This window comes from Diabrotica undecimpunctata, chromosome 9 (assembly GCF_040954645.1).
Source record: "Diabrotica undecimpunctata isolate CICGRU chromosome 9, icDiaUnde3, whole genome shotgun sequence".
NCBI classification, from domain to species: domain Eukaryota; kingdom Metazoa; phylum Arthropoda; class Insecta; order Coleoptera; family Chrysomelidae; genus Diabrotica; species Diabrotica undecimpunctata.
The window spans coordinates 101,183,542-101,207,118 of NC_092811.1; the positions used below are offsets into that span (position 1 = coordinate 101,183,542).

At 34.3% G+C, this 23,577-nt stretch overlaps 1 protein-coding gene across 2 annotated transcripts in view; it reads right to left on the bottom strand.

Annotated features, from left to right (window-relative positions):
* Positions 1-695: 695 nt before the first annotated feature.
* The window catches only part of LOC140450328 (N-alpha-acetyltransferase 35, NatC auxiliary subunit-like), a 123,477-nt gene continuing 100,595 nt past the window's right edge, over positions 696-23,577 (bottom strand). For both annotated transcript variants that reach the window (XM_072543906.1, XM_072543908.1), the window contains 2 exons: positions 17,818-18,025; positions 696-8,381 (listed from right to left, as the gene is read on the bottom strand). In XM_072543906.1, coding sequence (XP_072400007.1) covers positions 7,977-8,381; positions 17,818-18,025 — 613 coding nt within the window. In that variant the 3' untranslated portion in view covers positions 696-7,976. The remainder of the gene's footprint in view (positions 8,382-17,817; positions 18,026-23,577) is intronic.

The following is a 23,577-nucleotide window of genomic DNA, read 5'->3' on the forward strand; positions in this document are numbered from 1 at the left end:
AATGGTATAGAACATTACTTTCATCAAACAAACAATTACATTTACCTATCTCTACTTCATTGGATAAAATCTGTCTCCTCAAGAACTTCCCCGTTTACTGTTAAACAATTACAATAGTTGAGTTGAGTTCTCCAATCAACAATACAAGATAGTTTGAACCATGTTCTTTCAACCATCAATTAATAGAGTACCGGCATGTAAGTAATGTTTTATTTATTTGTTTATTTATTAATTCATTACAGTTTAATAGACTATTTTACCAATTTGTGGGTCTTACCTTGTCTGCTTAAACATTTTATTCATTTTGAAAAACCACAGACATGTAATATTGGCATAATTACTGTAATTTATATAATTTATATCACCTATCTTTGTTTTATCTTTATTAGACAACACCCTAATATGGGTTTATTATTTTCAGCATTTATTTAACTTTGTATCGTGACCTGAAGATGCTTTGCATATTGTAGAAAGCAAAACCGGTCGTCTGATTAATTAAATTAAATTGATTGTGAGTAAGTCTAATTTATTATTTCTTTTACCTTTTGAAATGGACTCACACAAGCAACACATTCATGATTTAAAATTCAATGTTCGTATGATTTTTAGAGGTTCTATAGAGAGTTGATTCTATAGAAAAAAACGTTCGAATAAGGAAAGTATGGAAGTCCAGACAGTATAAAAATGAACGACAATTAATTTATAACAAGTATAATTTATTTCTGTAAATATGCATCACATAATTCCAAACAAACTATTAGATAAAAATACATAGGGTCATTTAGACCACGTGTGTCTGTTATTGGACCGGGCAAGAATACTTACCCCCTCTATTAAAAAATATCAAAAAAAAATACACTGCGCACCAAAAATTAACTCATAATTTTAATCGATAAATCTTTACTACGTACCGGTATATTGTAAAGATTTTTCGATAGAACTGCAAAAAATCTAGTTTTTATCATTTTTTTTTTTTGCAAGTAAATTGAAGTCATTATAGCAGTTCTTTATCACCAGCAGCAAGAAAATCGGAATTTGTCAGAATCTAACTGCATTAGAATCGTTACGTTATCGTTAAGAGTTTTAACACGTTTTGCTGTCACTGGGAGTATCTCAAGAATCCAGTCAAGGCCGCAGAAGGATTACAACTACTAATCAAGACCGATTCTTGACACTTCGTACACTGAGACAAAGGGTTGCTTCATACACTCTACAAAACGTATTTTTGGACCTTTACAATTTTAGAATAAACCTAAATACGATAAGGATATTTGCCGAAAATAATCTCGGCCCTGGAAGAGCACATATTGGCCTAGTATAGACCAGGGAACATAGAAAACAAAGATTTTATTTTGCTCGTGAACGTCTTTAAAAAAATGAAAATTGGGAAAGATTATTTTTCAACCGATGAATGCAGATATTATTGCATTTTTCTGATAACATGCAAAATAGAATATACGGGAGACCTGGAGAACGCTACGCAAAGTTTAATATTGTAGGAACTTTACAGTATTTATGTATTTACATTATATTCCTATTTTGAGTCCAATAATTATTTCAGCAACTCAATTGATGTCTCAACAATATGAATTCAGAAGGGCTCGTTCTATTACGAACGCGGTATATAATGTTGTGAACGAGGTGAATGAGGGGCTTGAACGGTGCAATTTCTGCGACTTGTCGAAGGCTTTTGACTGCGTTACACATGCCATTTTGCTTCTAATTAAATTACTATGGAATCAGAGGTATCCCTCTTAAGCTTATAACCTCCTATCTATGTGGCAGCCACTAGCCGGTAGTGTCAAAAGGTCATCCCTCCGATTTTCTATCCGTAAAACATGGAGTCCCACAAGGTTCAGTCTTAGGACATCTTTTGTTTATTATTTATGTCAACGATTTGCCTAAATTCATATCTCCGTACAATTAGCAGATGATACGACATACTTTATACCAGGAAAAAATAATGATTATTTAAAAATGCCTTACGAAGTAGTTTCTACTCAATCTAGCACATGGTTTGCTGCAAACAAACTGAAACGTAACTACAATAAAACGCAAAACTTGGTTATGTCTGCAAGTAAGATAATAAGCTTTTGTCTTGTTAGTTTCGCATATAGCCGCTTAGAGGGCGCCACCAATAAAACCTTCCGAAACAAATGTAACCTTAATATTTTGTTGACAAATTGAGAGTTTCATTGCGATACAACAAGTTGTTCAGATACAGTAAACTTTTGAAATTAGCAAGTCGGTCGAAAAATAGATCTTAGCCGAGAACATTTTCGAGCAATAATTTTTTACAATTTTAGGAGAGGATTATACCAACCGCAATGTCTCGCTGAACCTGTTTCTGTATTTGGGAATGAAGCATCACACCAGTCTACTATTTCCCCCTGGTATTGCGAATTTCAACGTGATCGCTCCAGCCTCAGCGACGAATCCAGTCCAGGTCCACTCAAAATAGCAGTCACACAGCAAAACATTGATGCGGTTCGTCAGCTAAAATCGTCACTTTCAGATGGTGATAATAAGGCCAAAATTTCTGTAGAAAACGTATAGGTTTTCTTACTATAATGGAACAACTCATTAAATAAAATCAAACAACTGAAAGAAACACCCGTAGACAGGAAGGTAGGGGTACTGTGTCTACTTCACAAAAAGGGAGAGATGATGGTGTGTAATAATTATAGAGGCATCACTTTACTCCATATAGTATAAAAAGTACTATCCAAAGTATTGTACAAAAGAATGCTCCCCTACACCGAACGAAAAATGGGAGGATACAGTATTTTTCATATAAAAATGCGTGCACGTCATTCAAGATTTACGACGTCAGAACCCCACAGCGTTGTCAAAACATCAAAATAGTTAGCAAGTGAGGAATTTTTAAAATGTCAACTATTTGTCAAACTACTATATTAACAGTAAATACACTAAGTGTTAAGATTACTGCAACACACTAAAATACATAAGAAAACATTTTAATACAAAATTATATATTCTAAATTTTAAACTTACCTCTTTTAGAGTATTAATAGTAAAAACGTCCCGCCATTATTGCTTGTTCAAAATAATCTATCTTATACGAAAGCTTATGAGCTTTCTACATACTATTTAGTTGTTTTGGCATAGCACAATCACAATACATAACAATAATTAGTTTTTAAAGCTATAAATACAATTTATTAATTTATAATATTTTATGATCAAATTGTGTAAGAAATCAAAACATAAACAACATTCTTACTCTAAAAAAGCGGCAACACTTTAAACAATTTTGCCACACGCTGAACTGTCAAAAAATTTGAAGTTTTCCCATATCAGTTGCATACAATTGTCTAATATATTTAATTAAAATTATTATTTTGTGGAATATTAGACTTAAAAAGTTTTTCATAAAATTTATATTATTAATAATAACAAATGTTTTTGGTTATTTAATCAATATAATTCTAAAATTCCCAATATAATGATGATTACATTTTTTTGATTATTATACCATGTTGACGCCTATGAAAGATCGAGCAGTTCCGTATGGGTTTCGTATTATTAGGTGTGTTAGGAAAATTTGAGCTCTAAGGTTGGTTGACGTTCTGGAAATTTTAAATATAAATGACGTCACTTTATCTAAATTGTGACGTGCACGTATTTTTATATGAAAAATACTATATCAGTGCTGGTTCCGACCTAATAAATCATCATCGGACCAAGCTTTACAGTGGGGCAGATTCTTGAAAAAAAAAACCTAGAATTCGTCGTTGACACTCACCACACATTCGTAGATTTCAAAGCCGGGTATAGTGGAATTCCAGATTGCAGATGACATCTACATCATAGATAGATCCACAGAGTCTCTGACCGATGCATTCCGATCGTTAAGAGCCTCTGCACAGAGAATAGGACTAAATATAAATGCTCAAAAAAACATCAAATATATGTATCGTATTGAGTGAAGCAACCAGACGACTTCTTCTTATTTACGTGCCATCTCCGCGACGGAGGTTGGCAATCATCCTGGCTATTCTGATCTCAGATGCTGCCGCCCTGAATAGTTCGATTGATGTGCATCCGTACATCAATCAAACTCCGTTCTGGATTTTCTCTTGTATAATTAATTGAAGTATGTTGTATCTTTCATTACGCAAAACATGCTCCAGGTATTGCAGCTTTCGTGTCTTGATGGTTTCCAATATTTCCATTCTTTTGTTGACTCTTCCCATGACTTCGTTGTTTGTTACATTCTCGGTCCATGATATCTTCAGGATTCTTCTATATACCCACAGTTCAAATGCTTCCAACTTTTTAGTAGTCGACGCGTTAATTGTCCATGCTTCTATCCCGTAAAGCAGAGTCAAGAAAATATAACACCTTGCCAGCCTAACTCTCAAGTCTAATTCCAGTTCTCTTGCACAAAGTACCTTTCTTATTTTATTGAAGTTTGTTCATGCTTTCTCTATTTCTTTGGAGTAATCGTTTGTGTGATTAATTATTGTGCCAATATAATTGTAGTTTACAACTCGTTCTAAAGTTTTACCGTTAATTGTCAGGCTTTCATCATTATTTGGGTTTTTGATATCCTCATAAATTTAGTTTTCTTTATGTTTATTGATAATCCATATTCTTCTCCATACTCAACTATCTTGTTCATTAGCTTTTGGAGGTCTTGGAGGTTGTCTGCTATTATGATAGTATCGTCCGCATATCTAATGTTGTTAATTCGTGTTCCATTGACGTTTATTCCTGATGTTTCTCCCTCAAGAGCTCTTTTCATAATTTCTTCAGAGTATGCATTGAATAGTAGTAGTGACAATACACACCCTTGTCGCACTCCTATTTTAATTTCGAACTCTCCTGATCTGTGTTCATTAACTGTATGTAATTGTTTTGCTTTGAGGACGTAAATTAGCTCTTTGTGGTGGACTTTATCGAAAGCCTTGTTGTAATCTATGAAACAGACGTACATATCTTACGACGTACATATTAGTACGTTGAATGCAAACAGAGCTTCAGGGGTACCTACGCCTCTACGGGATCCAAATTGGATTTCTTCAATATCCATATCAAGTATTTGGTAAATGTATTTCTGGATGATCTTTACATTTTAAGTGTGCGAGAAATCAGGCTTATGGTGCGGTGGTCGGTGCATTCTCTAGCATTCTTCTTTTTTGGGAGACAAATAAATGTTGAGGTCAACCATTCATTGGGTATGTTACCCGACTGATAAATTTTATTAAAGAGCTTTAAGAGGACATCCATGCACTCATTTTCTATTATTTTAAAGATATCAATAGGCAGTTGATCTGGCACCGGGCTTTTTCCATTTTAGTGTTCTTTAGTGCATAAAATATTTCTTCCTTTGTAATTTCTTTACTTGTTTCTCTGTCCTCGAAAGATATGTCTTGTAGGTTTCCTCTTTCGTCGTCGAAGAGCTCTTCCATATATTCTTTCCATCGTTTTAACTTTTCGTCAGTCATTATCATAGTATTTCCCTTTTTATCTAAAACAGTTTTGTGGTTTCTTTTTTGCAGCGCTGCCATTTTTTAACCTTTTTATGTAGGTTGAATAGGTCGTATTTGTTCTGAAGATCTATCTCTTTACATTTTTTCTTATAGTAAGTTTGTTTTGCCTCATGTATCATTTTTCTGCGTTCATTGTTAATGATTTTGTAATTGTGACTGTCTTTGTTCTTGGCTTGTCTCCTTATATCCATCCTGCCGAGTATTTCGTCGGTCATCCAGTTGTCTCTCTTTCTTATCGGTTCTTTTAACATCTCTTTGCATGGAACGAGGAGGCAGTTTTTTAATGTTTCCCATTGTTGGTTTATCTCCTTGGTGGTAGTATCTAATTTATCAAAGTTTTCGTATATTTTCTGTTGGAGTTTGTTTTTTATATCAGCTTCTTTCAGTTTTCTAACATCTAATTTTGGAGTTCTTTGGGGGTTTCTAATACGTTTAAGCTTAAGCTTGACATTAGCGATTAGCGGGTTATGGTCTGATGTGATATCTGCTCCTGGATATGTTTTATTTAATTTGAAGGTTTTACGATATCTCTCTTTAATCATTATATAATTGATTTGATTTCTTACCACTTTTTCCGGTTTATCTGCTGGTGAGCGTCATGTATATAACCGTCTCATAGGTAATTTAAAGAACGTGTTTTTGATCATTACCCTTTGTTCTTGGCAGAATTGTATTAGACGATCTCCTCTGTCGTTACGTTCCCCTAGTCCTTGATCTCCCATTATTGTTTCAGCTCTTCCCTTGACGACTTTTAGATTGAAATCGACCATAACTACTGTGATTTCCCTGTTCTTTGTCATTTTCAATGCATCCTCAATTTGTTGGTAGAATGTTTCTACTTCATCTTCTGTTGCATCCGTCGTTGGCGCATATACTTGGATCAAATTTAGTTTTGTGTGCGATGTCCTTATTTGTAGTAGCATCACTCTTTCTGAGATTGGTACAAAACCTTCTATTGATTTGTTGACCTCTGTATCGACCATAATTGCTACTCCACGTCTATGCTGGTTGTCAATGTTTCCTGAGTAATATAAGGTACCGGTTTCTGTCGAAAGGTATTCGGAGTTAGGCCACCATGTTTCGCTCACACCTAATATATTTATATTCATTCTTCTCATTTCTTGAAGGATGTTATGCATTTTACCAGGTTGGTACATGCTTTTGACGTTTCACGTACCTATTTTTGTTTTTGATAATAATTAAACTTTGTCTTGTTTCGATGTTTGTGGGTTTCGCCTGTTAACGACCTGGGAGTGCTTGTCTGTTCCTCCCCTGCCGGATCTTTTTTTCTTTTAGTACTCATTGCCATGATGATTGTACTAGAGATATCCAATTGGATCTTTAATGCAGTGGTTTCTCCTTACCTTCTGCATCCTTATGCCGTTGACCATTTACTTGATTCATTCGCCTTTGGTGCCAATTTCTTAGCGCCAATATAAGAGTGCCCTTCCACTTACCAACTCATCCGCCCGAAGCCGTTGATCAGTAAGTGTGGGATTGCTTATACCGGCAATTGCTCGGTGGAATAGTTGCCATTTCTGGCTACCCTCACTTACCAACCAACACCTCACTTACCAACCAACCAGACGTCTAGAAGAATATTAATTGACCACTTGAAAACAGAGACAGGTGTAGACATCTTCATATACCTAGGCTCGTTTTTTACTAAAGATAACGTCAGTGAAGAAATTAAAAGAAGAATAGTGCTTTCCAATAAGTGTTACTATGGTTTAAGAATACAGATAGACAGATGGCCTCAAAACTACCCAGAAAAATTTAAGTGACCGTCTATAAAACACTAATAAGTTGAGCTAACATATGGAGCAGAAACGTGGTCACTTACACAGAAGAACCAAAAACAGCTTAAAATCCGAAGAAGAATATGTGGAGGAATAAAAGAACAAGGTTTGTGGCGCATGCCTTGCAACGTTGAGTTGTATAGAAGTTTCAGGGATTAAGGTAGCACGCCTTATATGGATAGGGCACATAATCAGGCGAGAGAGAGGTGCAACATTAAGAAAAGTTTTTGACCGAATAGAGCCGATGGGACAACGAGCCAGAGGAAGACCGAGACTTAGTATTAAAATAAATTATAGGATAGAGTTAGAGCATGGAGAAGAGTTGTCAGAAACAGGGGTTAATGGAGAATTATTCTGAAGAAGGCTTTGACTCGTAACGGGCTATGTTGCCACTGATGATGAATATTATTTGAGTTCTTTTTAATAAATGAAATGGCATGAGGGAAAAAGAAAATTATGTGTCAAATGAAAACAAAAAGTTTGCGTGCTCCAAGATTATCAGATTTAATTGTTACTTATTTTTTATGTTCATCCTATTTTTCAACTAAATTATACACCAAATTCACACTTAATTCGTTTGTAAGAAAAACCGCCGCAAGCCGCAAAGATTCCCTATAAACCTTGGTTTCAGCATTTCATCATTTGTAAATTTTTACCGAACTTATGTGATCTTCATGGTAGCAAAATATTTATTTTTAGAAAAGTCAAATTCGGGAGGCTTTGTGGAATCTTTTTTATGCCCACCGGCTAGTAATTTTAAAACAACAAAATTAGTTTTACAAATTGTCAATAAATCCGAAATTTCGCTATCTGGAGCTATGCTTTCAAGTAACTTCCGAGCTTGGTAAAAATGTTTGTACCCAGCTATATACAGAAAAGCACTGTCAATTGGTTGCTGTTGGAATCTTTCAAATGAAGTCATCTCTTTAAATTCTGAATACACTACAGGAGGCGGAGTCAAGAGGTTCTGAAATGGTGCAAATCGGTGTTCATATCTAACTTGTTCACTGTCGAAGCGTGGGTTAGGGATAATAAGTTTCATTTCTAGTCGGAAACCCATTAATGCCTGTAACAAAATACAAAAATGATCAATATGTATCATGGTAAATGAGTAGAACGAACAGTAGAAGAGTACAAACAAATTAATAAAATAATTAGACTCATTCTCTTAAACGCATAAAATAATTAAACTCATTCATAAACTCTTAAAAGCAGAACTCGTGAAAAAAAGTGCCTCCTTCTTCTTCTTCTTGTAGCATTACAACCCGGAATGAGTCTTGGCTGACTCCACAACTTGTTTCAATCTCACACGGTTGTCCATGACAGTTAATCAGTGGGTACCCTTATTGTTCTTAAATCCGACCATATGTTATCTCACTACCGTATTCGTGGGCGACCTAAGAGCCTTCTCCCTGTCGGGACCTCCCGCCAGATTAATTTTGCAAGGCGATTATTAGGAAGCCTGTGGACATGGCCCACAAATTATAGGCATTGGGATTTAATTTTAGCCCAAACTGTAGAGAAAAAACGTGCATCAATTAGGGAGAGCGCCCACCAAACTGGCGTGACATGTAACATGGCAGTGGCATAGCACGGTCATGGCATTGGCGTGGCAGGTAGCGCACACCAAAGTAGCATGACATTAAAAAGGCTAGTTAAATTCAAAATATAGCCCTCTGAAGATGAAGTTATGCTAACGCTGTTAAACGTCAACAATATGAACAAAACTCGTCCGAAACGTCAGTTTTGGGTACACCCATGATACTATGACTAACAAGATAGGATCTTCCCGTAGCACAAAATCGGTCGTGTTCGCGCATGCCGTTATTGGAGAGTAGAATTTGAATTCTTGTTAAAGTTAAATGGGATGTGCATGCATTCTGTGATGAAATTATTCAATTAGCAAAATAATTATATTAAATAAAAATTTAATAATTACAATAATCGTACACAAAAAAATATCTCGAAACTATTTATTAAAGATTATTTATTGATACATACAAAAACCTGACATTACGAACGTGCAACTCTCCAATTACGTCACGACTTATGCGCAATATCTTATCTTTTTAGTCATAGTATCATGGGTACACCCTTATTAAAATGAGATGCGAGGGCATAGTAGATTTAATGTATTTAAAGAATTAAAAAATTCCGGACTTGTCTTGTCATAGATACCCGGAAATTTCTCAATTAATGATACAAAACGAATATTAAATTCTGGACTGTCTTGCATATCTAAATTTTTTAACAAACACATGCAAAATGCAAGTAGCACGTGACAAAAAGTAGAACAAGCTCTATTTTTACCGACGTGGCGTAGCAAGCTGCATGACGCCACTGTCACTGTCATTTTGGTATGCGCTGAATCATTAGTTTGCATTGGTTACATTTTAAGTAACATACTAGACGCGCGCTACTTGCTACTTGCCACTTGCCATGCCAGTTTGGTGGGCGCTTTCCCTTAGGGGATTTTTGAAACCAGCACAGCGTTATGAAGAACAATGCCTGGAGTAATCTGGAGTTGCGTGCAAGTCTAACCTATTGGTTATATTTTTTATGGCACTTTTAAAGTGCAAAAACGGTGTTTTTGATTATTTTTATTGTATATTAAATGAATATATTTTTACAAAACTTATTTCAAAATTAAAAAATGGTAAAAAATTTACATTTTTGGACCTTCAATCATTAATTTGCCATAAAGTATTGCGTCAAATGTAATGTAGCATAGCTCAAATTAAAGCTTTGATAGCTCAAATTAATTTGATAAAATAAAAATAATCAAAAAACACCACTTTTTGTACCTTAAAAGTGCCATAACAAAAATTATTACCAACAGTTTGGAGTTCCACGCACTTGGAGGTTACTCCAGACATAACGCTGTGATGATTTTAAAAATTCACTAATTTATGCTCAAAATAATTTATTTTTGTCTCTACAGTTTAGAGATTTCGCTAACATTATATATCTGTTTGACTTAGGTATTTGTTCTTAGTCGGTATTTGTTAATATTAGGGTCGTGATAGAGTCTGAAGATCTTTCTGAGGCTTCTTGTTATATGCTCTTGGATTTAATAGCGTTGTAGAGGCTATACATATATCTGTTTGCTGCCTGAATTTTCCCTTTTATCTCCTCTATGATATCGTTTTCTGTGGTTATTGTCGCTCCGAAATATTAAACACCCCAACTCTTTTAAAGTTATATGGGTATATTGTTACATTTTGCCCTATTTTTTCTCGTCTCTTTTGTCGTTTAATGCACATATATTTCATTTTTACTTCATTGACCATAAGACCGGTTGTTTTGTCTCTATCCCCATTTTGTTAAAAAGTTTCCTTTACAATGATGTCGGTGTTTTCAATAATGTCAATGTCTCTTGCGTATGCTAATAGTAGTTTTAGTCCATTTGTCAATATGTAGCTCTGTTTCAATTTGTGCTATTGTTACTACCTTTGCTGAGGAACATCGTAGATGCGCCTTTTTACGTTAGGAACAACGACCTTCACCGGGACCTCAAGATGGAAGACGTCAATCAGATAATCAAGAAATTTGCAGGGAGCCATGAACAACGACTCCATCATCATGTAAACGTCGAGGCTATCCAGCTCCTCGACAATACGAACCTAGAGAGAAGGCTCAAAAGAACAAAGCTAGAGAGAAGGCTCAAAAGAACAAAGCCTTTTGAACTGGTATAATGAGTGAGTGAAAAGCAGAGCAAAGTGTTGTGCGAGTATGCATGCTAAATTTAATGCTAGTTATTAGAAATAATAGGAAAGATACTAGTGAGTAGACACCTAATTTTTTTAAATTGTTAATTGGTCTTACTGACCAGATTTTAATGTAAGTACACTTCCGTGTCTTTAGTAAAAAAAAGAGTAGAGGTGACAGTGCGGCTCCTAGTTTTAGGCCACTGTTTATTTCAAACGATTCATAGATATGGCTTCAATAATATCGTATTGTCTTCTTCTTCTTGTGCCACTCTATCGGAGGTTGGAAATCATCAAGGCTCTCCTGACCTTGTTTACAGCTGGCCTAAAGAGTTCATTAGGGGTACAGCCAAACCACTCTCTCAAATTACGCAACCATGACATTCTTCTACGGCCTGGATTCCGTTTTCCTTCTTTTTTTCCTTGTATTATATTTTGAAGTAATGCGTATTTATGTCCTCTGATCGGGTGACCCAAATATTCGAGTTTTCTTCGTTTGATCGTTGACAAAATTTCTGGGTCTTTTCCTATCCTTCGCATTACTTCAAAGTTTGTGACTCTTTCAAGCCAACTTATCTTCAGCATTCGACGGTAGCACCACATCTCGAAACTTTCAATATTTTCTATGTTCTGTTTGAAACTCCAGGCCTCTACACCGTATAATAGCGTGTTAAATACGTAGCCCCTTAGCTTTCTTAATCGTAGAGGGATGCTTATATCTCTGTTGCAGAAGAATTTCCTCATCTTTATGAAGGTGGCCCTGGCAATTTCAATACGCCTTTTTATTTCATTGTTTTGGTCTCCAGTTTCGTTTATTGAAGTCCCCAAGTATTTGTTTAATTTGAATGCCGTTTATACTAATATGTGCTGGTTGTGTCATGTTCTTACTGAAGACCATATACTTGGTTTTATTGATATTGATACTTATGCCATAATTGTTGCAGGCAATATTTATATTTGTAAGTAATCGTTGTAATGCTTCTACTGTTCTTGCGACTAGTAAAAACGCCGTCTGCGTATCGAATATTATGTACAACCTCTCCATTGATTACGATTCCTTCGTTTGTTTCGTTTGCAAAAGGGTTTCCTAGCAGATGCTTTCACTATAAACATTAAATAGCGGCGGTGACAAAATGCATCCCTGTCGTACTCCTCTACGTATTTCTATTGCTTGTAATATCTCATTTTCTATTTTGATGTTAGCTTTCTGATTCCAATATAGATTGAGAATAATTCGCAGATCTTTATTATCTATGTCCTTTCTTTCAAGAATGTCTCTTAGCTTATCAGGCATACTGTCAAACGCTTTTTCAAAATCGATAAAACATGCATGTACTTCCTGATTAACGTCTAGGCATCTTTGTGTAAGAACATTCAAACCGAAGAGAGCTTCTCGAGTACCTAGTCCCTTTCTGAACCCCATCTGTGTATCACTAATATCTGAATCCAACTTTTGATAAACTCGGTTGTGGATGACTTTTAGAAATATCTTTAGTAGATGGCTCATTAAAGACATTGTTCGATGTTCTGAACATTCTTTTGCATTGGATTTCTTTGGCAGTGTAACGAATGTAGACAACAGCCACTCTTGAGGTATAATACCAGTTTTGTATATTGTGTTAAATAAGTGCAATATTATCGTATTGGTCATCACTTTAAACTCTCAAAAAAACAGTTGATGTTTCTAGATATTGGCAAAATTTTTGATCTTTTTTGGCAATTAATGTTAACAATTCCCTGTAATTGCCTCGATTGTCAGAGTCATCGCCCTCAAAATGACCCCGAAACGCTAATTCTTGTTTGGCCAAAAAACATACGGCATCTATAAGTGTGCTAACTTCTTCTTATGTGTTATTTATGCCTGACCAGTTCTTTATGTTCCGTAGCCACGACATTTGTTTGCGACCTACTCCTCTCTTGCCTTCAATCTTTCTCTGGATGATTAGGTGAGGGATTGCGTATTTTTTTCCTATGGCCGAGGTAACTAATTTTTCGTACCTTGATCAAATTGAGTAGTTCTCTCAGTATTTGCCTTTCTTAAGACTTCCTCGTTTCTCACCCAATCTGTCCATGGTATGCGGAACATTCTTCGCAAACTCCACATTTCGAATGACTCCAACTTATTAATGGAAGGTACTCTTAATGTCCATGTTTCCATGCCGTATAACAATATGGACCATACATAGCATTTAACCATCCTGTAGCGGAGATTGAAGGAAAGATTGCGGTTACATAGTAGCGGTTTAAATTTGATAAAAGCTTGTCTTGCTTGTTCGGTACGGCATTTTATTTCTTGTTGAGGATCCCATTGGTCATCATATTCATTCATCATCATTTCCAAGTATTTAAATGTTTTCACTTGATCGATTCATCAATCAGAAATTCTCCAAACAACTTGAATACATTCTGGAATCGACCAAAAAAGAAGAGGTCACCGTAATCATGGGCGACTTCAACGCTAAAGTTGGTAAGGTGAAAACTGATGGATGCACTGGTGAATTTGGACTTGGACAACGAAATGACCGAGGTGAACGTCTCATACAATTTTGCCAAGAAAAAGAATTTGTAGTAATGAACACAATGTTAAGTTTACCAAACCGTAGATTGTACATGTGGACATCACCAAGGGATAATGCAGACAACATCGTCAGGAATCAAATCGATTATATACTAATCAGAAGCCGGTTTAAAAACTCCATCACGTCTACAAAAACCTATCCAGGCACTGATTAGAATCGGATCACAATCCGGTGGTGACTGTAGTAAATATAAGATTCAAGAAACTACAGAAAAGTGCAGTTAAACAAAAGATAGACGTTAAGCAACTGAAAAACGCAACTATACTGGAAAGGACAAGAGAACAGGTAAACAACAATCTTAAAAACATCGCTGCAAAAAATAGGAACACATGCAGCATGTAGAGAATAAATGGATGGAGATAGAAAAGGCCCTTATGACAGCTGGTGAAGGCTCCTTAGCTCCAAGCAAAATTAAGAAAAAGGTATGGATGACAAACGAAATTTTGCATCTCATGGAGGAAAGGCGAAGAAATAAAACCAACAAGACAAAATACAAAGAAGTGAACCGTGAAATTAAGAGGGTTCTGGACAACTGCAAGGAAATAGAAGAATATGATAGAAAGTACGATAGCTTTAACATGCATAAAAAGATCAAGGAAATAACAGGTAAAAAAGTGAAACAAGCATCCATAGTAAAGGACAAAAAAGGTAAAATAATTACAGATTTAAATGAAAAACTGGCAAGATGGACAGAATACATTGAAGAACTTTTTGCAGACGAAAGACCAGAAATAGCAGTGGCAGAACCTACAGACGACACAACAGTGCCTGAAATCCTAAAAATCGAGGTAGAATATGCTATAAGGAACACAAAAGGGGGTAAAGCTGCAGGACCAGATGAAATTCCTGTAGAATTGTTGAAACTAATAGACGACGACGCACTTGAAATAATGGTGAACCTCTTTAACACAATTTATAGAACAGGCATCATACCAAAGAAATGGCTCTCCTCTACTTTTGTCACAATCCCGAAGACGAATAACGCCAGAGAGTGTTCAGACCACAGAACTATAGCATTGATGAGCCACACACTAAAAGTATTTTTAAAAATAATTCACAAAAGAATATTTAATAAATTAGAAGAGAACATAAGCGCCACACAGTTTGGATTCAGAGGTGGACTGGGAACACGGGAAGCTTTGTTTGGTCTGAGTGTGTTAATGCAAAGATATTTGGATGTAAACCAAGACCTCTACGTAGGTTTCATAGATTTTGGGAAGGCCTTCGATAAAGTCAGACACCAAAAGCTGTATGAAATCCTCAGAAGCAAAAACATCGACAGTCGCGACATTAACATCATATCCAGGTTGTACTGGGGACAAACAGCAAAAATCAAAGTTGATAATGAGTTAACCGAAGAAATTGAGATTCGTCGAGGTGTGCGTCAGGGTTGTGTGCTTTCTCCACTATTATTCAATATATATATATATATATATATATATATATATATATATATATATATATATACATATAGCGAAACAATATGTCAGGAAGCGCTCCTAGAGCAAAACATTGGTATGAACATTAACGGAGAGTTAATTAACAATATACGATACGCTGATGACACGCTAATAGTAACAGATAACCTAGCAAATTTACAGTTTTTGATGGAAAACATAAACACCCATACCAAAAAGTATGGTCTAATGAACATCAAAAAGACTAAATTCAAGATTGTAACAAAGAAGCTATACACCGATGTGAATTTAACCATAAATAATCAGCCAGTTGAAAGAGTTACGTCCTACAAATATTTAGGGGTTTGCTTCACTGATACTAATGACCAGACAAGAGAAATCAAGAGGCGAATAGAGATAGCGAGACAATCGTTTGTTAAAATAAAAAAGTTAAATGTAAACTTAAGAACGAGAATGTTAAGGTGCTATGTTTTCTCCGTTCTGCTGTACGGCATGGAAGCCTGGACACTGAAAAAGATAAACATCAAAAACATTGAGGCATTCGAGATGTGGTGTTACAGGAGAATGTGGAAAATACCATGGACTGGACCAAAGGAATGCGAAGTCATAAAAACCATACAAACGAAAAAACTGGAATATCTGGGCCACATAATGAGAGGAGAAAAGTACTCTCTGCTTAGACTCATAATCCAAGGAAAAATCTCGGGAAAGAGAAATGTGGGACGTAGGAGGATTTCCTGGTTGCGAAATTTAAGGGAATGGTATGGGTGCAGTTCAATACAGTTGTTCAGAGTTGCAGCCAACAAAGTAAAGATTGCTGTGATGGTAGCCAACCTCCGATAGGAGACGGTACTGCAAGAAGAAGACTTGATCGATTGGAGCATTATCTACTTGCAGTTGTATTCTTAAAAGTGCGTTTTTTCTTATTGCCATGCATTTAGTTTTTCCAGCATTTATCTTCAAGCCATATCATGTTCGTTGTCTGTTATTATCGCGGTGTCGTCGGCGTAACGAATGTTATTTATCGGGAACCCGTTTACCTTTATTCCACACTCAGAGCCTTCCAGTGCCTCTGCAAAAATGTTCTCCATATAGAGATTAAAGAGCGTAGGAGACCAAATACCCCTCTTAAAATTTCAAATTCTTCTGTATTGGTTGATTTCTTCAGTCTCACTCGTGCGTTTTGATTCCAATAGAGATTCTGGATAACTCTTATATCTTTCTCGTCGTATGCTAACGATATATTTATTTTTTTAACAACTTCATTATGTTTAGCAATATTTGCTTTAAAAGCTTGGTTAAGAGAACTTTCGATTCTTGTTTTGCCAAATTAGCTACACATCTTACATGTAATGGAGAAACTTCATGTCTCCTTTTTAAAACTCTAAAACTATTTAAATCGTGGACTTCGCCGCTGGTTCACCCATTTTTTTTTTTTTTTTCTGTAGAAAACAGATGACATGGCCAATACAGTCTATTTTTCTTGCAACCACATAATCAAGAATTTTCACTGTACAAACTAAATTTAAAATATCTAACTGATTTTTTTATTCCTTTTCAAAATTGTTTAAAATAGGTGTTGGTCTTCCATTTTCAATAATTTCCTTTTTTTCTTCAAAATTATACAAGGAGAATGACTTTTCTAGTAGTTGATCGATTACGCAGCAACACGTCCATGTTTAATTAGATATTAGTTTAATTAGATAGCCGAGAGATCAACACGTGTATCCACAAACAAAAGTGTTAATAACGTAACGTGCAACCCAGTCCCATAAACTTCTTGCTTTCTACGTTTAGTGTTAGATAACGGTTCCTTTGTTCTTGAATGGTAACCGTAATAGTCATTGTACATAACTATTAGAGAAGTGGTTGGTAATAAATCTATCATTTGACTGAAATATTCTTTGAAAATATCAGTTGTCATTTCTTCATGGTTGTCGTTCGTAGAATTTGAAATAAAATCTAGCAAGCCCTTATCAATAAATCCTTTATCTCCTCCAATATGAATGATAATTAAACGGCAACCTTTATCATTTGGAAATTTTAAGCACGTAGACAAACCTATAAATTCCTGACGATCATTTGTAACCAGTTTAATCTTGCCAAACTTTTTTTACAAAATGCCCTTCATTTATCCATGTTTCATCTAAATAAAAAATATTTTTGCCTTCTATCCTCAATTTTCGAATTTCCTTTCAATATTGCCTCCTCCAACATATAATTTCTTCTTTCTCTACAAACGCAGATCTTTTATTTCTATTTTCATAAACTAATCCTAATTCACGTAAAGTTTTCCACGATTTATCTCTTTTAATGCTTGTCAAAGATGCGTCTTCATTAATGTCTACTAATTTCTGTGATTCTAGTCATTAACTCCTGGAGGGCTTGTTAACTGTCAGCGAATACCAGCAGTTCTAGTAAATGAAGTGCAGATAAACCGCATATGGGTTGGTCACGTGTTAAGGATGAACCCTGGAAACCCCACCAGAATATCTACGTTCCAAAACTCAGAAGTAAGTAGAACTAGAGGCACACCTAGACTAAGATATGTCGATGAGGTAGATGAAGATTTCAAAACAGCTGACATTAGAGGATGGATAAGAAGGTTCGTCTATATCCATTTTATATGGACGAACCGAAACACGTCCTGAAGTAGACCAAAGCCCACGAAGCGCTGTAGGGCCATGATGATCATCATGAACATCAAAATAAACGTATTTTAGACTAAAATTGTACATAATTCCTAATAAAAATAATAAATTTTATATCTGGTAAAGTAATATATTTTTTTAAATTACCTTGTAATAACCTCCGCACATATTTTGAAGAGCTTGAAGATATACAATATCTTTATTATATTGCCTAGATTTCTTCTTATTCTTCGGTTTCTTTTTGGTTGCTCCCTTGCCCTTATGGGGATCGTGCAGAAGCTCATTTTCCGCTAAAAAGCTATCCGCTCTAGATAAAGCTGATATGAGCCAACCGTACAAAAATTCGTACAAATACCTGAAAGGATAGATATTATCATAGTAATCCTAAGGATACAAAATTATCAGTGGCCCGAAAAAAACTGATGCTATAATCGAAATTCAGTAGGATTGTCAGAGTATCGCTTAAAAATGATAAACTCTGGAGGCGCCCGAGACGAGAGATGAGTGAATGGTGGCGTGTACATTTTTAAAATAAGGGAAATCATTATAATATAATAATAATGCTTATTTACATAGATTACACGAAACAAAAAGCATACTAAATACTAAATAAAAAAAACTCACTGAAGTAGAGCTACTATAAAAGTAGCACCCCTTGTGCGTGAGACTTAAAAGCATATATTTTAACAAAGAAATATTTAACAATTGTATAAATATAAATAGTAAGTTACATTTGAGTACTTACAAAAATACATTAATTTTAATACAGCATGTGACACAACAGTGAGTCCACAAATGTAAGTACATGATATTGATTGCAGTAAATTCAAGAAACGTTGTAGTTTGTAATCAAAGTTTATTTAGATATTTATTATTTATTACTATTGTCCATTAATCAGTTCTTCATAGAATTGTGTTGTTTTGTTTTTAATCTATTGTTTAATTTCATATTTATATCTATGGTTTTTATAATTTTTAATTTGTTCTAAATTCTCTGGTAGATAATTGTATAATTTGAATTTATTTATTAGATATTCCTTGAATATCTAGTTTGAGGGCATTGTTAAAGTTTAATATTATCTTTTTTCATGTATATGTATAAGGGCTTTGTAACACTATAATTTACGTACAGTTAAAAATTGACTTTCATTATACATATAACAGTTCGCTAGAATATCTTAAATTTTTCCCATAAATAATTCTAATTCGCTACTTCTGAATAATGTTTATAGAATGCAAGTAATTATTCCGTATTCCAACCCATCCTAAAAGGCCATAGGTAAAGATAATTCATAATGTCCTGGACCTAACGTAATCATTTAGTGACGTCGATCTACGAACGAAACAATGATATCAGGCATTGCTAAAAACATGGAGTTCTCTTCAGTGCATTATCGTAGCGAGACAGAGACGAACTAGTTTTTGCGTTAGTGAAATAGCTTTAATATTTTTATTTTTATATTTTTATTTTATAACTTATAAACAATATAAAACTGAAAAAACGAAAAAAAGTTTAAAAACACACAATTATTTTTGAATTCATCAACCCTTGTTCTATCAGTTTCTGATACTTTAGTTTGGGCTTGTTTGATTTTAAAACATTGTTTTTAGTTGTTTATCACAAACCTTATCACAAACTAAAAATGAATTTATACAAAACTGTTTAATAAATTAGGACCACTTTTTGTATGAGCGACCTCTTGAACATTATTCTGCGGTATTTTATGAAAGTGATTATGCAAAAAATCTCATCGGAATATGAATTTTTCTATCATACATTGATTTATTTATTTATTTGTCCTCTAGATTTTTTTCAGTTCTTAATAGGTTTATTTATAAGCCAAATTAGTGCAATGTAAATATTTTACATTTTTACACAGCAATTCTTATCGTTATTGTATTGTAGTTATTGTACGGGGTAGAAACATGGACATTAAAAGCGCAAATAGTTAAAAAGATCGAAGCCTTTGAACTTTGGATATACCGGAGAATGTTAAGAATTCCATGGACTGCCAGGGTCGCCAATGAGGAAGTGCTGAGAAGGATGGGTCGAGACAAAAAATTGTTGAGAACGATAAAAGTACGCAAGACTGCATACCTTGGACACATACTAAGAAATGATAAATATAGTCTTCTGCAGGTCATCATGCAGGGTAGAGTCGATGGCAAAAAGGGAATAGGTAGAAAGAGGAAGTCATGGCTGCGAAATATTCGAGACTGGACAAACATGACTGTAGACGAATTATTCCACGTTGCAAAAGACAGAGAGGCTTTTAAAAATGTGGTCGCCAACCTCCGTTAATGGGGACGGCATAGGAAGAAGAAGAAGAATTCTTATCGGCAGTGAAGACTGAAAGTCGTAAAATTTTATTACATCTTTCAATGTGAGATAAAATAAAAATGCGATGACTAACTGGAGTGTTTAAGATTAGAGAAACATAATATGTCTTGTTTATTGGAAATACTCGATATCATTAACACGTGCAAATCCTACCCTGTCGCCTAATTTCCTATGAAATTAAAAACGTGCATGTTTTTACGGTCCATTTATTTTTTCGGACATGCGTATTTACGAGGTTCACAAGGTTTTGAAACATTTCTAAGTTGAGATTGTATAAATGCACAATAAAGAATTATTAAATGAGTTATTCCTAAAAATTGTTTTAAAAATTTGAATCTTGATAGTAGCCCTCTTAATTTAACTACTATATTATTTGCCTGAGAATTTCATTGTAAATGTTTACGAAATATTATACCTAGATATTTAATCTCGTATGTATACGGAATTTCATTTTTTGCATTAACTTTTAATGACACAAGATTTGGGAAGTCTGTTTCGGTTTTTTGTTTTAAATTACCCCATGTATTTGCATCATAGAAAATAACTGTGTCATCTGCAAAGCGTATGATCTTACCTGTAATATTCAGTCTGAATAGATCATTGATATAGATATTGAAGAGAATTTGTCCTGACTGTTCCCTGTCGGACTCCATAGGATATAATTCTTCCCTTACTAATTTCTACATCTATATAAATATGTTGTTGCCTGTTTAGAAGATAACTTTCTAGGATATTATATTCAAGCCCTGTAATACCATATTTTTAAGTTTAGTTAGCAATATTTTATGTGAAACAGTGTCAAATGCCTTTGATAAATCTACAAATATACAAAGAACTGTTTTTGTATTATCAAGATCTTTGTAGATGTTAGCTGTTAGAGCACAGATTGCATCTTCAGTGGATTTTCCTTCTTGAAATCCATACTGACATTTAGATAGTATATTAAATTTAAAAATAATAATAATTAAAAGTAATAGTTCCAGTTTTTAAAATATCTGGAAAAAGTTAAGACATGTATTTATAATGCATGTTAAGGGTTTTGAAATCTTTTTGTTATTTCTTAAAGATTTTATTATTTCTTCAACCTCATTTTCAGTCGTTGGAAATAGGTACATAGTATTATTTATTTCCAATATATTTTCTCGAAATTAAGTTGGCTCAGGAACCATTTCTGCATATCGTTTTCCCAAATCGGTATAGTAATCTACAAATTCATTTGATATGTCTCTTTTATTAGTTAGTATTACAACATTTTGTGTTTTTATCAGTTTCATGTTTGTTTTTGAAGCTGTTTTTCCACAGAGCTTATTTACACATCTCCATAAGTTTTTTGAGGGCTAATTTCTCCATTGTGAGGACTAATTCGAGAAGAACCCTTCACATTAGACTTCTGTAAACATACTGATATTGGAATAATGATCTTATGTACCTATTTATATTTTTGAAATTAAATTCATATTCAAATATAAAATATCAACTGCTTTAACCCGACAACCTAAAGTAAACCGCAATTGTGAGAAAAGATTTGCCATAATAGTAATAAAATTATTAGGTACGTACTTACAAAATTATAACCACGGAAAACGAAGGATCTCACCGGTACTTTCCGAATGTAGCAACAAAAAACAAATTCACTAGAACTACATAATATATTAGTTATTATTTAAAATAAATCTGTTTATGCTGATTTACTTCCAGATATTAATTCACTATCACTACTGTCTTTTCCTGGAGTAATAATAACGTCCCACATTTGTGTGTTCCACATGTCTATGTCCCACATTTTATCTTCTTCTTTCTGTGCATGTTAAATGCATGCCTGCCAGTTTGAAGCGGTTATATTTTGTATGGTTTCTTCTAATGTGTATTTGCCCATATCAGCTCGATAGGATTCAATTCACACTGATAGGATGGAGTTTCGTCTACTGCAAGTCTGATGTATGAAATCTTATGTTTGCACACTACATCAAGTAATTGAACTTTTATCACGGATTCATCAAAATCTATATTTTTGCTTTTTAGCCAATCTACTATATCTGCCTTTCAAGATGCAGAAGTGGGTATTTTTTCCATACGACGGATAACTGCATTGTCCATTATAATTACCGATCTATGTACTACAGGAGTTAGTATAGAGGAATACCACTTTTCAAACATATCCGAATGCATATCCTCATGATAATCGCCCGGTTTGATTGAGGTTAACACATTTAAACTCCTTGTAAGAAACCTAAATCACTTCCTATATGCGTAATAATGAGACGTCTTCGTTTGTTCAAAGGTGCTTTTATGCATCTTATGCCATTTTTTGTAAATATTAACTCGGCCATATCATTAGTTCGCAGTTTTGCATTCTTTGCAGTTTGCAAAGAATGCAAAGCTTTTTTGCAACTTTAAGTAGAATGGCTGCTTTCTTTTCTAAATCTTCTAAACTAAGACTACCAAAGATTGCAGTGACGCGATGGAATTACAACGGCAGGCTAGTATTAACAGTTTTAGAACAACGCGATTATTTAATTGAATTATTTGAGAGTGTTTTGGAAAATGGTTAAAAGTGGGATACAGAAACCATAAATAGCTCGAGAGAACTTTTGGATAGTTTAAAAAATGATTTTAATTTTAATTTTTTAATCTTGCTTTTTTCTGAAATATTTTCATTCTCAGACAATGTATTTAATGTATTGCAATGCAAGATAAACGATATTGGTTTCTGTGTAAAAAAAATTAACGAATTTAAAGGTGTTATTAAAAAAAAGAGAGATGACTTTGAAACAGGTTTGAGCCTAAGGAAACGTATACACACTGATAATGTTGGAGATGTTAAATCGTGCTACCGCCGAATATACATTTTAGATCAAATATATCAACAAATGGAAAATAGGTTTAAGAATTTTTATGACCTAGATTTTCTTGAGCTGCGCAATGGTAATGCATTTGAAAAAACACATTTTCTGGAAAAACAAATAAAGTCTTTGATACGTCTTTATGGGCAATATTTTGACTTAATTTCATTACGTTCAGAACTAACAGCTTTATAAGAAACTGAGGACATTGACACAAAAAATAATGCCGTTGAGTTACTAATGTTTTTAAAAACAACTTCTTTGGACAAAGCATATTCGGAGGTAGTGAAATTATGTGAGTTAGTACTGACAAACTAGTTAGTTTTTCAACTCTAAAACGAATAAAGACGTACTTGCGAAACTCGACAGGACAAGATCGACTCTCTAATGGTTCCCTGTTAGCAATCGAAAATAATCTGGTTAAAGAAATGTCACAATATCCACGTTTTAACTAGTTTAAGAAAAATGGTAGAAGAATTGAATGACGTTATAAATAGGTGGGTTTTTACATTTTTTTTTTTAATTGCTTCCCTTGTTCCAGATTTCACCGCACGCCCCTGCTAGTTCGTCTCCCTCGATTAACAAACTTTTCCGACTTCTCTTTACATACCGAAAATCCATTTTACGTGATGTTCTTTGTAATATCCGTATTGATATTTTATTTAAAGTATAATCTGCGTCCATATTAATTTCTCGTTGAATGCCTTTAACGTGGGCATTACG